Below are 17,157 nucleotides of genomic sequence, written 5' to 3' on the forward strand. Positions count from 1 at the left end.
TCATTTTAGCCAACTTAGTTTCGAGCCAGTGAGCAAAACTTTCCTTTTTTGTTAGGGTACGTAGCACCTGCTGACTTCCTAGTTATAAACCCCATTTTGGGATCCTACACTCCCAAGATCTGGAGACAATGCCAATGCTCTGGCCCTCACAGACCCCCAAGAATGACTTACTCCTTTCCATTCATTGTCCTCCACCCGTGGTCTCACCCCGGCTGGGCTGTCTTTCAGGGGAATGGAGTCCAGCTGTCATACTGGTTAATCCCATGGTTTCACAACACTGAATGACTAATACTTGGGAGCCAGTAATAAATTACCCTGTTTCTTCAGCAGCATTCTTACCATCTCCAACTCTTGTAGGGTCCTAGAATGCCCTCCTTTTGTTAAAACATCCAGTAAACTATCTGCCATAACATATGGATAATCTTGGCAAGTGGCCAAGAACTCATGGATGCTGAAAGAGAGAGGCAGTAAAGTCACTTCCACATAAGTTATCTCCCTTGGCTTCATCCTCCCATCCAAGCCAACTGTTTCCATTAGATGCCCTTAGTTTATACACCAGGATGTAAAACTTTGTCTAGACACAACATTGCATTTACGTATTTACCACTGATTACTTTATCAAGAGACAATTAAACAATATCAAGAACACAGTGAAAATGAAATGCTCCTGAGGATCCCCCAAACAAAAATAAGATGTCAGTTGTGGGGTGCAGGACTCAGTCTTTGGAGCTTCAGCTCCTCCCCCCTTTTCTTCCTCCCTAAGGTGATCTTACTCACCTCAGGACTTCCATGCATACTAAAAAACTCAAAGCTATACCTCCAGTTTGGACCACACTCTTTGGACAGCTCCATGTGGATGTCTACTAAGCATCTCAAGCTTAAAATATCCAAAACAGAAATGCTGCATTTTCCCCAAAAGTAGTTTTCCAAACCCGCCTCCTTCTCAGTAAATATCAACTACAGCCTTTTAGGCCCAGTCTGAAAACCCTGGAGTCATCCTCGCCTTCTCCGTCTCTCACACTCCACTCCAGTCAGCACAGGAATCCCCCTGGCTGACTACCGATCCCTCTCAACACCTCAACTGCCACTCCCCAGTCCATTTCTCACCTCCCAACTTCTGCCCTTGTCCCTCTGCAGTCACAGTGATCCTTTTAAAACTGTAAGCCAGATTGGGTCATTCCTCTGCTCACACTCCACCAGTAGTTTCCCATCTCACTTACAATAAAACTTCAAGTTCATACAAAGATGTACTCCCACCTGTTACCTCTCTGACCACCTTCCCCTTCACTCGTTCTGCTCCTTACTGCTCTTATGCTGTTTCTTGAATGTGTCAGGCAGGCTCCCACTGCAGGGCCTTTGCACAGCTATTTCACTGGCTAGAAATGCTCTTCTTTCAGATGGCAGCACTGCTGGCTTCCTCACTTCCTGCAGTTTTTGCTCCACTTTCACTTTTGTAGCAAAGACTTCCCTGACAACCCTATTTTAAACTGCACCCCTCTCCTAACTCCAGCACCACCATCTATCTATCTTCTTTTGCTGCTTTACTTTTCTGCAAAGCACTTGTCACCATCTCACAGGAGGGCATGGGTCTTTGTCAGCACTGTTTCCCTGGGGAACCCCCAAGCATCTAGAATAATGCCTGGCACACAGTGGGTGTGCAATGCCTATTTGTGGAAGGCACAGATAAATAGTCCAGAAAGAATGCATTCAAGCTGGTAAAGTCTAAGGGATATAAATGCTTGACCTGGAAACACATTCAACCTCTGACTTAGGGACTCCTGCCTTCTAGAAACAACAACAACAAAACCACACAGACTTATGTAAAAGGGAACAGTCCTCCTTTATCACAAAACCACAGGACTGGTTAATCTAGAGGGTTAAATTCTTTTAAATAATGAAAGTTAACAAGGTACCAGTCCCAAGAAGGAATAACCCAAGTGCAATGCTGTACTCTGAGCCAGAATCCTGGTAAGTCAAGATGGCATCTCATGTTGATGAGATGCAAAGTGCTCGGCATCTTCAATAGGAACACAGAAATTATCTTCCCACAGAAACATGTAATAAACGATGGTAGAGTATAACTGCAATAGTCTATCTGGTAGGTGATGGGTCAAACAGGCTTGTAAGTGGATTGCCTTAGGTCCTACCTGAGCCATCATGTCCTACCTCAATATCTTGAGGAAAATGTGCTGTGGGTTCCCAAACTGGTTAAGTCTGGAACACAACTCACTGACACACAAAAATGTTACAGCAGAGCAGATGGTACCATCAACATTTAGAAGTAACAAGATCTTGAACTTTGGTATCAGTTGAGGTACACAGTGTTTTTAAAAAATGTATTTTTGTAATAATTAAAATACTGCAGATGTCGGTATTAAGGAGATACGTTCTCTCATTATCCATTAAAGGATAACCACTGGCGTATTACTGTCAATTAAGAAATTTAGTGAACACATTTTCTTCCATTTGGATAACTTTGTAAGTCTACCCACAAATCACATATGTACATTAATATTTTAGAACAATATGGTACTTAGAATATTGATTAGTTGGTGACTCACCTGAAATCGCTTGGAAGATCAGAGTCTTCCCCATAGGTTGAATAGATTAAATCAGAATCATCCTTGCTGATATTTGCAAACGTGGAGTCATAATGTGGTGCATAGGAACTGTAGGGTCCATAATTCAAGTATAACACTGTTGAAAAAATTAAATACTACAATACTATTCTTTAACTCATATGTCAATCGTTTTCTTGTTTTAAAAGATATTCCCTTCTAACTTTATTTCGGTGATTGGCATACAAATCTAAGATATTTTCTCCCTAACAGATATTTGTAAAGTTACAACTCAAGTGAATTCTTCCCCAAAAAGGGGGGGAGAGAGAGAAATAGAAAAAAAGAACAAATTCATTTTGAATGCTAACACCTGATTTTCCAGTTTGTTCTGAAATTAATAAAATAGCTAATTGATGGTACAAAAATATCACCAAGAGGGCTAGTGAATAAAGCAGTGAATGGTATTACTTATGCTTCCTTTCCTAACTCCCTGAAACAGAAGAGAAAAACATGACTACTATGCAGGAGGAGCCTCACCTGGAGTTACTTTGTTCCTTTTATCCTCTTTGAAGCCCTGCAAAGTATTCACTCCAGACTGAAGTCTTCCAGTTGTCATTCCCAGTCTTACAGGGCAGTATCCTGGTTCTAAAACATAACACCGAGCACAGTGAAGGAGGCATAAGTGGTAATGATCTCTGCTGAGTGTTTTCATGTATATTACTTCATGTCATCCACATGACTGTGAAGAGGTTGTAGTAACAGCCCTTACTATACCTTTCCCTCTCTCTCTCTCTCTATTTTTAAAGACAGGGTCTCACTCTGTTGTCCGGGCTAAAGTGCAGTGGTGCCATCTATCATAGTTCACTGTAACCTCAAACCCCTGGGCTCAAGGGATCCTCCTTGTCAGCCTCCTGAGTAGCTGGGACTAAAGGTGTGCGCCACTATGTCCAGCTAATTTTTATATTTTTTGTAGAGATGAGGTCTCGCTATGTTGCTCAGGCTGGTCTCAAAATCCTGGCCTCCCAAAGTGCTAGGATTACAAGAGTGAGCTACCTCGCCTGGCCACTATATCCATTTTTAAGATTAAAAAATCATAGCTTAGAAAGGCAAGAAATGTAGCCAGGACCAAAACCTGGACCTTTTCATTATACACTCCTACTTCCTGGAATTCTTTATACCCACGTTACATTTCCCTTAAAAATAAGATTTCAACAAAAACCAAGAAAATACTTAAAAGCTGGGACTTCTCATGTTAACATGAAAGTGAACCAGTAGAAAAGTTAGTCAAAGACTGAGTACGGGCAAATATCTGGATTAAAGACAATGTGAATTCATAATATTAATACATTAATGATAAATTAGTATCTATGAGAGGCATATTTTTAGTGCAATGAAAAACAGCCTTTAAAAATGTGATCTCTGTAAACCAGGAATGAATCCTTGCAATAAAACTGGGAATAGGTGATACAGGCAGAAATCATGAGGTAGACTGAAAAGGATGCTATCAGGAGAAAATGTGACTCCAACGGTACCCAATAGAAAGCACTGTCTTAAATTCTGAAGAGGCTTGGTTTCTGTAACACGATCACCCTGGAACAGAGGCTGCTGCCACAGGTGATCAGTGTGGTATAAGAAACTTCAAATATCTAAATCACATCTTCTCTGCTTCTCAGTGATCAGTCTAGAGTTTGGTTTCCTCACGAGTGACAGGACTGGAGGATGAAGCTGAGAAGTCGGATGGGGCATATTCTACCTTACGCCAGTGGTGTGGCCTACTAGGGGGGCTGCTGTGGTGTGAGGAGTCAGGGCAGCCTGGGCCACATCTGATTATGTCCACAGGAGCTGGAAACCCAGGAAACCAGACCAGAGCACAGACCAGACACCTGGCTTCAAAGAAAGGGCTAGATCTTGAGGTGTCATCTAAATCAGTTAACTTCATCTCCTGTTGCCAAATTTTTACCACAGCTATATAGAAACAGCAATGCTCTCAATCTGGTGGCATTTTCTCTGACCTGTGACCATATAAATTCTGCTATGAAAAATTCACATCAAAGTAGAAAATGAGTTTTGTTGTAAAAACACAGCACTGGCTCCTGTTCTTCTATTAGTGTTTCCCTCCTTTAGAGAACACCAACAGGCTGGCCTTTCAGTCTTCAAGGGCATGAGGCTCTTCCCTGCATCAAGGTTTTTTCTCCTGCTGTTCTCTGCTACTCCCCATCCCTGATTCACCTTTTGGGGATCAGCCTAAACATCATCTCCTTCAGGAAGCCTCCTCTGACCTCCAAACACTAGGCAGGTACCTTCTGTTACACATCATCACAGGTGTTCCCTTCCTCGGTAGTACTTACTCATGACAGACACATCTTTGTATGATTATTATATTTTGTTTGTGCCCTCCTCCTCCTCCCCCACAGAACTGAAGGGGAAGGGACTCATCTCTCCCGTTTTGTTCCCTACTATATACCCAGCTCTGCTGACGGCTCCTAAGATAGCACCTGTCCACAGCAAACAATAGTGACGACTATTTCCTTAAGTGCTTAAGTATAGGAATTCTGTCATTATTCATTTTTGTATTCCCAATTGTCTCTTAGGACAGTATGCAAATGGGTATTTATTAAATAATGTTCTCACATTTGCTTCATGATTTTCCCCTCAGAATGACAAAAAGTTCCTATTCTTGTGTCAAATTTCAAAATATTCCCTATATCTCCATTAAGACATCATCTGAGAAAAGAAAACTATGACTGAGGTTCTAAGTCATTGATTCCCAACCTTTATAAACTTTCTACTGACCACAAGGAAAGACATAATGTCATTAAGTATACATACTCCATTTTATTAAGGTACTATGCGGCATATACATTAATTCTTTTCACTGAAAGGAAAACAGCAGTTAAATTTATTATGTCATAATCTGAGGGTATGAGATACTTCTAGAAATAACCAAGTACATATACCACAGTTCTTTTAAAACCAGGGATAGAAATTACTGCCTAAATTTTGTGGCTTTGTTGATGGTGGGTATAAAATATTTCAGGGACCTTGTATTTTAAGGAAAATTTGATCTATAGTCCCTACTTTAGGATGAAGTGAAAGTTAGGCTGGCTGTTACCATGAAATACATGCTCTCTAGCCAAATTCTTCGTGGACAATGACACGGTTGGATTTATCAATATTTAGGATTCTTGGTTTAAAATGTTAACCCAGGTCACTACTGTTCTTTGACAAATAGCATCAATTGCATGCACAGTCTGTCTCTGTGATCCTACCTCCTACAATGGGATCCACAGGATGGAGAAGTCCCAATGTTGTTGTTCCATCTGGTTTTCTTCTTTCAAATTCGCACTGCAATGACCACAAGTATTCAAATGGAATAAACTGTTTTATACATAGAGATTGAGTACCCATTATCTGAAATGCTTGAGACCAGAAATGGATTGGATTTCAGACTTTTTCCCAATTTTGGAATATGTGCATATACATAATGAGGTATCTTGGGGATGGGACACAAAGTTCATTTATATCTCATATACACCTTATAGACGTAGCCTGAAGATAATTTTGTAAGTATTTCTAATAATTCTGTACACCCATCATGAGATCAGCTGTGGAATTTTCCACTTGTGGTGTCATGTTGGTGTTCAAAAAGTTTCAGATTTTGGAGCACTTTGGATTTCGGATTAGGGATGCTCAACCTGGACCACATACATATTTGTAGCCCACTAGGAAGTCTTACTTTAATCAAACTAATATTATAGGTAGCTATCATTACTAAACTCAAATACTGACTTTTTCATCTGTCTTCATGTATGTAAGTGTTGATGGACTAAGGAAACAGAGGTTAAGGAAATCTCAGAATTTTAAAGAGCTGTTGGGCTATCTAGTTCTCCCAACTCTATCAAAAAAGGAGGATCAGGAAAGGAGAGCGACTTGTCTAAAGTCATAAATGAATCCACTTGGTTTTAAAACCAATGTGCTAAACAGTATGATTTCAAAAGACCAGAATATGTTTTCTTATAAGCTTAAAATACAGTATGTAGAGTTCACTTTCTAATTTTAGAACACATTAACTTCATTTTTAAAAAAAATTCAGTAACAGAGGATAAGATTAATCATGTACTTACAAACAAATACAGATGTTCCCCAACTTACAATGGGGTTATGTCCAAATAAACCCACAGTAAGTTGAAAATGCATGGAATACCTGAGAAACCCCTTGTAAAGTCAAAAAATCCTAAGTAGGGGACTATCTGTCCATTAATTTTTCTATTGTTGAGTGTCATAGTGATGAAGAGCTCTATGGCAGATATAGATTAAAAGCACACAAGCAATTGAAAACTTCAAGTTTCAGATGACTCATATCAGTAGACAGAGGGGGAAAAAAGCAAACGCTCAATCACCTGACTGTTAACAAGCCGCCGGGTCAGTTTTCCTCCAGATTCCTTAACTATGCGGTCGATCTGCTCCTGCTCTCTTTCTAAGTTATTGTTTTTAAACTTATCTTCAAGCATATCTTTGTCTTTCCTGAAAACACACATTAATACTAAGTAAAGAAAAAAAAAGAAGATAAATAACATGAAAATATTAAAATGAATTCTAAACATGAATACAAGTGAAGTGGAGACATTTTACCGTCACCTATTTTAATGACCTGGTAAAGGACCCTAATAACACACAAGCAGTAAGGCACACTCAATATGCTATTTCTCTCCCTTTTTTGTCCAGTGTTACTTGTCTTAAATGTTTTTCTGGGCACATTCACAAAAATGAAAATTCTACCTGAAACATTATTTTGAAGGGGAAGAAGTATATAATTTGTTTTTTTAAAGTTCAATTTTTTGTTTTTCAGTTTAGGGGCCATGCTAATCTTCTCTGTATCATTCCAATTTTAGCATATATGCTGCCAAAGTGAGCACAAAAGTTCAATTTTTAAAAACTTAAGATAAACAGACATTTAAAATGTGTAAATCTTAGGAAGAGAACAAAGAAATCTGTCACAAATTTACTTTCTTTGCATTATAACAGCAGAAATCCCTGTTAACTACAGCCCTCCCCAAGTTGCCAGTGAGGTGCGGGGCAGCCGGGGCTGGCTGACAGTGTGAGTGGATGGACGTGGCTGCGGCTGGCCGGGCTGGCTGCTGCCTGGGAGGACCCGTGGGTCATCACTGCTCCCACCAGCTGACGTCTAGTGGAAAACATGCACGCATCTCAGTGACAGCCCATCTATTTAGGAGGCAGCTTTAACTGCATTCCTGTGAACTCTTTGCTTCTTTATGGAATGAGGTAATGAATATACATTTTTTTCTTAAACAAATAGTTCTGTTTAAATAAACTCACTGACAAGATGAGCCCCTAAGGATAATTTATTGGTTTTAAAACTACTTTAAGAATACACATTCAGAACTGTGTTTGGACAATTCCATATAGTGCTTTGTGTGAGAAGACGGGTATCATGTCATCAAAATGCACTTTCATGCCAAAAACCCACCACCACTGACATACTAGGACATGGTCTTCTCAAGTCAGGCCCTGAATCAGTATTTTCCCCCCTTACTGACTTGAAAAAGACAGCTTAACCTTAATATTTCAAAGATTCCTTACTTTTTATTTTCCTTATTGGGACTTTTGAAAGCTTGTGCTTCGGCATCTCCAGAGTCTTCCTTCTCTCTCGGCCAGCAGCTGCCGTCCACTCCACTCTGCGAGGTGTCTGATCTATCTTTCTGCTTTCGAGTTTTTTGTAAGTCTGCCATGAAGTCTATGCTCTGCTTCAGGCTCTGAATTCTTTCCTAAAAATATTCAAAAATATTCTTATTGTTTACCTGTCATTAACTTTTAAAGTAACGCATTTTTTCCCCACAAGAGTTCGCACTTACGCTATCATTAACCAGGGAAGAAAAATAATTACATGTAATTACACCAAGAGAGTATTATACTTAGAAAGCAAGACAGTAATGTCTATTCCTTCAATTTTTATAATTTAATTTCCAATGTAAGAGAAAGCTTTATAACTTTATTGTGCCATCAATAAGTGAACAGAAGAGAAAGTATGAATTAACACTAAGTATTCTTTGTAGTACTAAAAAATAAAATTTAGATTAATAGTGTGTTAACATTTTATATTTTAAAGACTGGCTAATCTTGTGAAACTTAAGAATTGTGAGGTGTATCAAAACCTAAAGCACAGTTAATCATGATATTCCTAGAAGTAAAAAAAAAAAAAAAAAACCTAAAGCATGTGAGATACCATTATATTCTAGTATCCTACAGTGATCACTGATGACTGCAGCATTTTGCTCTGTGTGAAAACAGCATGCCGTGAGAATAAAAGGTTGGTAACCTATTTCCTTTCTCAGAGTGCATAATGTTCTTACTAACCAAAGAAATCTTGTTTCTATTTTGCAAAACATGTGCTTAATTTTCCACCGCAATGATGTGCTGTAAAATTTTCATTATGCTTAAGGGTTGAGGTTTCTGGGTAAATTTTATTTTATTTTATTTTATTTATTTATTTTGAGACAGAGTCTCACTCTGTTGCTCAGACTAGAGTGCCGTGGCGTCAGCCTAGCTCACAGCAACCTCAAACTCCTGGGCTCAAGCGATCCTTCTGCCTCAGCCTCCCGAGTAGCTGGGACTACAGGCATGTACCACCATGCCCAGCTAATTTTTTCTATATACATTTTTAGTTGTCCATATAATTTCTTTCTATTTTTAGTAGAAATGGGGTCTCACTCTTGCTCAGGCTGGTCTCGAACTCCTGAGCTCAAACAATCCACCCGCCTCGGCCTCCCAGAGTGCTAGGATTACAGGCCAACTGGGTAAATTTTAAAGAAGCAAATTCCTTCCTACTGACTTACTCTGCCTTTTAATTCTGAGAGTTGTCATTGGATAAACTATGGAGTCCAGCCTCCTTAGGGCTGGATAGGAACAGCAGGGAAGACTTTTGAAGAATAACAGAAACTAAGAACTGCAAAGGACCGGAGGTTATTCAAACAAGAACAATGAATCCCAGAAACACCAAATGACTCACCTAAGGTCACAAAACCAGTGACTAAGACCAGACCTCTTGTTACCTCACGACAGGCTTTTTCTTACCACACTATGCCGTATTAGTGGTGCAGACGGTGAGATCCTCAAGAACAAATTCTGATATTTTTGCTAGACTTTTAGAGTAATCTTTTCATCCCCCCCACCCCATAATCTTAAAACTATTAAAGTAATATATTTTATTTTTATTTCTTAATTTTAATTTTTTTTTTGAGATGGGGGTCTATGTTCCTCAGGTTGGTCTTGAAATCCTGGGCTCAAGCAATCCTCCCATCTCAGCCTCCCAAGTAGCTGGTATTACAGGCTGTGCACCACTGAGCCCAGCTAAAGTAATACATTTTATTGTAGATAAATAAAGATATGGGTAGAGGAGAAACTAAAAACTTTAATGTATCATCCAGAAAGGAACAGTACTAACAGGTTTATCATTCCAGTACTTTTCTTAGCATTATATATATTAGCAAACTGGAATTATATTGAGTATTTGATAAAAAGCATTTTCTTCAGTTAATAAATTATAAGCATTTCCTGTCCATATCAATAAGTATTTTAAAAAATGTTTTTAGTAATTGCAATGCAGTCAATCCTGTGTATATACCCTGATTTAATTAACAATCTATGATGGGACATTTAGATTTCCAAGTTCCTACTATTTACAAATAAAAGTCCCATGAACATTGCTGTAAATAAATCTCTCTAGGAATCTCTCTCTCTCTGGGATACATTCCTAGAAAAGGAAATACTAGGTCAAAGAGAATGAGTATTTTTAAGGCTTTTGATACTTACTGCCAAACTGCTTTCCTGAAAAGTTACATCAGTTTCTATTAGTGTTTGACAGTTTCTCTGAATCCTTGACAAACTGAATAATATCATTTAAAAAGAAAAGCCAGCTAGGCATGGTGGCTGATGCCTATAATCCCAGAGCTATGGGAGGCTGAGGAGGAAGCAAGATCACTTGAGGCCAGGAGTTCAAGACCAGCCTTGGCAACATAGCAATACCTCTGTCTCTACAAAAAATAAAATAAACAAATTAGCTGGGCAAGGTGGTACACACCTGTAGTCCCAGCTACTTGGGAGGCAGAGGTAGGAGGACGGATTGAGCCCAGGAGTTTGAGGCAGCAGTGAGCTACCATGATGCCACTGCACTCCAGCCTGGGTGACAGAGCGAGACCCCGTCTTTCAAAAAAAAAAAAAAAATTGATTTTTAAAAACCCCATGTCTTACTTTGCTACCTACTCTAAAAATATCAGTGAGTTTGATTATTTCTGTACCTGCTCATAGGTGTTCCCCTGTGCATGTCCTTTAGGTCATGTCTTACTCATCTCTGTATCCCTAGGACCCAAAATAAGGGCTGGTACATAGTAGGTACTCAGTAAATGTTGGCTGAATAGGCTTAGACCACAGAGCTCTCAGTAACCTTTTTATTTTCACTCTAAAATTTTACAAAGCAGAACCTACATCAAGAGTGCTTTGCAATTTTTTTAACCTACCATGAACAAAATTAAAATATTTCAATTACAGGAATTTTCTAAATTTAGAAACAAGTCACAGGAAAGAATTAAGTTTAATTTTACTTTGAAAGCAATGCTGTCTTCTTTTTCGGTAAATGTCTCCAAATCAGCATATTGTTCACTGATCCCCAATTTTATAATATTAAATGATTAAAAGAGCTGACTCTTTGTTATTAATATAGCTAACATTTATTGAGTGCTTACCCATGTACCAGGCATAACTCTATGAGGTAAGTACTATTATTATCTTCATTTTATGCTACAGGAAAAAGGCTGAGAAAGGTTACATGACCTAAGATCACACAGCTTCTAAAAGGGTAGAGCCAGGACTTGCACCCTGATTGGTCTCATTCCAAAGCCACTACACCACACATTATACTGTTTGTACTGTTTGCACTGTAACGTAGCATTCTACTCGAGTGTTTATTCAGGCAACGAAAAGAGTTACCCTTCATAGGCCGGGCGCGGTGGCTCACGCCTGTAATCCTAGCCCTCTGGGAGGCCGAGGCGGGTGGATCGCTCGAGGTCAGGAGTTCGAGACCAGCCTGAGCGAGACCCCGTCTCTACTAAAAATAGAAATAAACTATCTGGACAACTAAAAATATATATAGAAAAAATTAGCCGGGCATGGTGGCGCATGCCTGTAGTCCCAGCTACTCGGGAGGCTGAGGCAGTAGGATCGCTTAAGCCCAGGAGTTTGAGGTTGCTGTGAGCTAGGCTGACGCCACGGCACTCACTCTAGCCCGGGCAACACAGTGACACTCTGTCTCAAAAAAAAAAAAAAAAAAAAAAAAAAGAGTTACCCTTCATCTGTTCATTCTTTACAAAAATAACATATCTACTAATACTCACTATTTGGGTGTAACTGAAAAAAGGATGAATGATTACTCCACAGTCTTTTCAGTAAACATTCAAAAACAGTTATCTTTGAAAAGACACCATTCATGGCTGGGTGTGCTGGGCTCTCTTGGGAGCACTAACTACTATTAGAAACGTTAACTCAGAAAGTGTAAATTTAAACGTTTAAAAATCACTGTTGTAATAATCCCTCCCCTCTAGGGTGGAGAGAACAGTCAACAGGAAGCTACAACACAGGATAGGCAGGGCTCCTCAACAAAGAGAGATCTGAAAACAATGAAGAGAGAGAGGGAGGGAGGAAGACAGAGAGAGAGAGAGAGAGAAAGAGGGAGAGGGAGGGCAGAAGGAGAGGGGAAAGTAGAGAAAGGTTTATTTTCTGTGCTTCCAATCATTACATCCTCAGTAAAATTCAAGAGCTATTGGAATCCTTTGCATGTTGAATTAACTACATTTTTTAAGGAAGAGAAGATACCAGTAAATCAAAGTTGATTAACAAAAATTAGACTCCCCTCTCCCCAATACAATGTACACATTTTGGGGTGACCAAAGACTATATTTGCTGAATGCACTTTTACTTCAAATACAACAATAACAAGGATTTCCAGGTTTTTAAACCTGGAATATGGCTTGGTTCTAGATTCTGAGAGTCTTTCTACAAAGAATGGGATATTCCTTTTTCCTGGAAATTTTGCCCAAGATGTGTAACTGGCTTACAGTATCCTAAGTCTTTAGGAAAGGGAGGGAACTGATGTCCAAATACTAGAGTACAAAAATAATCATCAATCTAAATGTTTTTCTCTCCTTAGTTAAGTGAATCCAAGAATCTCTCAGAGCCAAGCACACACACTCAGATATCTGCACACCAAGGCATTTCTTTAAACGTAAAACTGTAATACAGACTATCCTCATAAAAATCAGAAAATCATATAAAACAACACATGACTCATTTCTATCACCGTTTAACTTCCCCAAGTCTGAGCTCAAGCTCTCAATTCTGATTCCTTTCTCCTTCTACTTATATATTACACCCATGCATTTCTTCCTTATAAAATCCCTCTATTATCTTGCTGTTCTTTTTTTTTTTTTTTTTTTTGAGACAGAATCTCGCTCTGTCACCTGGGCTAGAGTGCCATGGTGTCAGCCTCGCTCACAGCAACCTCAAACTCCTGGGCTTAAGCGATCCTACTGCCTCAGCCTCCCAAGTAGCTGGGACTACAGGCACGCGCCACCATGCCCGGCTAATTTTTTCTATATATTTTTAGTTGTCCTCTAGCTCTTACCTAGAATCAGAACATTAATGCTAGGAATCATCTCAGAGGTCACAGATCAAACCTTTCTTTCCAGATGAGAACAGAGTCCCAGGGTAGTTAATGTGGTGCCCAAGGTCCACGGGTCAGTGGAAGAGAGCTAAAACCAGAACTTAGTCTTCTGCCTGCCTGCCATGGTATGGTGCCAGGATCATCCTCAATTAGTTTCCCTATCATGGTCTCTTACTAGTAGGTTCATCCTACTCAGAGCTGTGAGAGAAACCGCAAAAGATGTGACTTATCCCGTGAGTTCTTTTCTCCCAGCAGATGCATAGTGATCACCTCAGGTTGTCCTTTAAAGTTTTTCATCAACTGTCACTCTAGGAAGACGATGTTTTGCCACTATCTACAGTATCTCGGCTTTAACTTCTCCTCTGCAGAGCTTCATGATGACATGTCTGTGCCTGTGCACACATTTCTCCCACTTCAAATGCCTTACTATACATCGTGTTCTTCAAGGAAGAGTGTGCTCTTGTGGAGAGATGGTTTTAATTTACTTCCAAATTATTTCTCATTTGTATATCGTCACACATCACTTAGTGACGTAAATACCTAGAAATGTGTCAGTAGGTGATTTTGTCATTGTGTGATCAGAGATTATACTTACACAAACCTAGAGGGTATAGCCTATGCTTGCATCATTTTGGGAGAGGAAAAAAGAAAAAAAAATAGAGGGTGTAGCCTACTATGTACCTGGGCTTTATGGTATAGCCTACTGCTCCTAGGCTACAAGCCTGTATAGCATGTTACTGTACTGAATACTGTAACACAACATAGTGTAACACAATGGTAAGTAATTGTGTATCTAAACATAGCAAAAGTACAATAAAAATAAGGTAGTGGTATGTACCTATATGTGGTCTGTCCATTGACTGTAACATATTATGTAGTACGTGACGGCATTTTATTTCTACTGGAAGTTCTGTGCTTCACCCAGAAGCACAGAACTGACCAGGACATTAGATTTAATCACTGCAAATGGAAACAGAGAGCTTTCCTTCCTCTTAAAAGGTCTCTTATTTCATCCAGTCTTATTCTGGAATTCAGGTTGATATTTCTTCCACAGCAAAATTATGCTGCCCATAGCAAAATTAAGTCTATCTGGTAAATATCAATTCAAAAGCCTCTGAAGAAACAAGTACAAGAGATTGCTAATATTTATTTATAACAATCCCAAATGAGACTATTCCCGCCTTAACTTTCTTCTCTTTATTGAAAAAATTTTTTTTTTTTTTGAGACAGAGTCTCACTCTGTTGCCCGGGCTAGAGTGAGTGCTGTGGCATCAGCCTAGCTCACAGCAACCTCAAACTCCTGGGCTCAAGCGATCCTCCTGCCTCAGCCTCCCAAGTAGCTGGGACTACAGGAATGCACCACCATGCCCGGCTAATTTTTTCTATACATATTTTTAGCTGTCCATATAATTTCTTTCTATTTTTAGTAGAGTCGGGGTCTCATTCTTGCTCAGGCTGGTCTCGAACTCCTGAGCTCAAACAATCCGCCCACCTCGGCCTCCCAAAGTGCTAGGATTACAGGCGTGAGCAGCGCGCCCGGCCTGAAATTTTTTTCATTTAGTATTTCTCCTACTTTAATATGACTGCCAATAAAATAAAATCAATACTGATCTTTATCACTAAGACCAGCAAACATATAGATATAGATTTTATTATTTATGATGAAGAAGTTCCTTTACCTGGCTAAGAATTTTCATCCCTGAGTGCAATAGCTTCTTTGCGGCTTTATAATAAATGGTCTCTGGTTTGTTGTAAATCATTGCATTAGTACACATTAGTTTGAAGTTATCCTGCAGAGAGAATATTAAGGGGGAAAATGCATTACAACAGAACAAACTCCCCAACCCCCAGTTTGAAACCATCTAGGTCAGGGCCACTAAAAACCTTAAAAAAAAAAAAAAAATCTAAAAAATAGCAACATCCTTTTCTTTCATTGTTTACTAAATAATACTAACAGCAATTTATTAAGTTTTAAGACTCACCAACAAAACAAATACTGCTAAATTTATTTAAATATGCTACAACATTCTTTTCCAAATTCTTTTTTTTTTTGAGACAGAGTCTCGCTTTGTCACCCGGGCTAGAGTGAGTGCCGTGGCATCAGCCTCGCTCACAGCCACCTCAAACTCCTGGGCTTAAGCGATCCTACTGCCTCAGCCTCCCGAGTAGCTGGGACTACAGGCACGTGCCACCATGCCCAGCTAATTTTTTCTATATAGATTTTTAGCTGTCCAAATCATTTCTTTCTAGTTTTGGTAGAGACGGGGTCTCGAACTCCTGACCTCGAACGATCCACCCGCCTCGGCCTCCCAGAGTGCTAGGATTACAGGCGTGAGCCACCGCACCCGGCCTCTTTTCCAAATTCTTAAACATTTTATAGTACCTCTGTATAAACTTTAGATCCCAGAATGAAATTTTTAAATGGGTTTCTTCAGTATAATCTTATTGCACACAAAAAGAATTTAAAGAAAATATTTCTGTCTCATTTAATAATCTTTGCTACGTAGTTAATGTAATTAAAAAAAATTACTCTTAGTTTTAGAACAAGCATCTTAAGTTTCCACTTAGGAATTAAATATTTTATTTCAAATCTTAACTGAAAACTGGGAACAGTGCTAAATTACCACAATATTTCCTGCCAAATTCAAATTAACTGACCAAAAATGTTAAAACATTTACACTATTTTTAAGTGTTTGGATACTATCATAAACTAAACATTATTTGCAGAATGTGGCCGGGAGCGGTGGCTCACGCCTGTAATCCTAGCACTCTGGGAGGCCGAGGCAGGAGGATCGCTTGAGGTCAGGAGTTCAAGACCAGCCTGAGCAAAAGCAAGACCCTATCTCTACTAAAAATAGAAAGAAATCAACTGGACAACTAAAAATATAAAGAAAATATCAGCTGGGCATGGTGGCACATGCCTGTAGTCCCAGCTACTCGGGAGGCTGAGGCAGGAGGATCCCTTGAGCCCAGGAGTTTGAGGTTGCTGTGAGCTAGGCTGACGCCACGGCACTCACTCTAGCCTGGGCAACAAAGCGAGACACTGTCTCAAAAAAAAAAAAAAAAAAAAAAAATTTGCAAAATGTTGCAAAATCATGCCAGTGAAAAATAAACCACACAACTTCAAGGAGTTAGAACATGTAACTAGAGTAGCCAAATTATCAAAACTGTACTTTTGGCTTAAATTTCAGAGTATGTGCATATGCTAGAGAACTTGATCCCATTGGATTTTTTCATGGTTAAATAATTTTTACATCTATAAATGTGAGAGCAATTATGCCAGGGCCTTACTAAGTGAAAATGGTAAGAATCCAGTGAAAAAGAATCTGCTCCCAACAAATTCCTTCAAAACCAAAACCATTCAAATTCCACTAGTTAATAGTGATGACAGCTTAAAACACTTAAATGGAACAAAAACAGGTAGACTGAGTTCTACATAAAAGTATATGAGAAGACTGATTTAAGGGTCACAACAAATTCGGTACTAAATTGGATGAAGTATACGTGATCTTCAGTTTGGGCTAAGTCTCTAATCAGGTTGGATTTTGCTAGGTCTTGGACCTCTAAGAATCTGATGAAAGCTATGGAGACATTCTTCAAGGGTATATAGACACAGAGATGAACAAAGAAATCTTCACGTAATTTTAGCAGGTTCCTAGTCCCCCTAAAGGCTCATCCATGACTAACCAAAGGACCCCAGATTAAGGACCTTTGCTACAGATATTCTGAAAAGCTTCCATTCTACTAAGAATTATTAAATATATATTTGGGGGCAGGAAAGGCAAGTGAGCAGAGACACTAGATGACTATGTACACTCATATTAAATGACCATTTGGTCTATAACTGGCAAGAGAGTACTGGAGTG

At 39.2% G+C, this 17,157-nt stretch overlaps 1 protein-coding gene and 1 non-coding gene across 3 annotated transcripts in view; both read right to left on the minus strand.

Moving 5' to 3' along the window:
* Nucleotides 1-17,157, minus strand: part of BRD7 (bromodomain containing 7) — a 41,044-nt gene that overhangs the window by 6,319 nt on the left and 17,568 nt on the right. For both annotated transcript variants that reach the window (XM_045534022.1, XM_045534020.1), the window contains exons 6-12: nt 14,970-15,080; nt 8,160-8,344; nt 6,959-7,082; nt 5,828-5,903; nt 3,096-3,203; nt 2,562-2,697; nt 340-451 (exon numbers count right to left, since the gene is read on the minus strand). In XM_045534022.1, coding sequence (XP_045389978.1) covers nt 340-451; nt 2,562-2,697; nt 3,096-3,203; nt 5,828-5,903; nt 6,959-7,082; nt 8,160-8,344; nt 14,970-15,080 — 852 coding nt within the window. The remainder of the gene's footprint in view (nt 1-339; nt 452-2,561; nt 2,698-3,095; nt 3,204-5,827; nt 5,904-6,958; nt 7,083-8,159; nt 8,345-14,969; nt 15,081-17,157) is intronic.
* LOC123625580 lies at nt 7,373-7,474 on the minus strand. Its single transcript, XR_006730582.1, has one exon. It is a non-coding gene; the product is annotated as a U6 spliceosomal RNA (small nuclear RNA).

The sequence above is a fragment of the Lemur catta genome, chromosome 20 (assembly GCF_020740605.2).
Source record: "Lemur catta isolate mLemCat1 chromosome 20, mLemCat1.pri, whole genome shotgun sequence".
NCBI lineage: Eukaryota > Metazoa > Chordata > Mammalia > Primates > Lemuridae > Lemur > Lemur catta.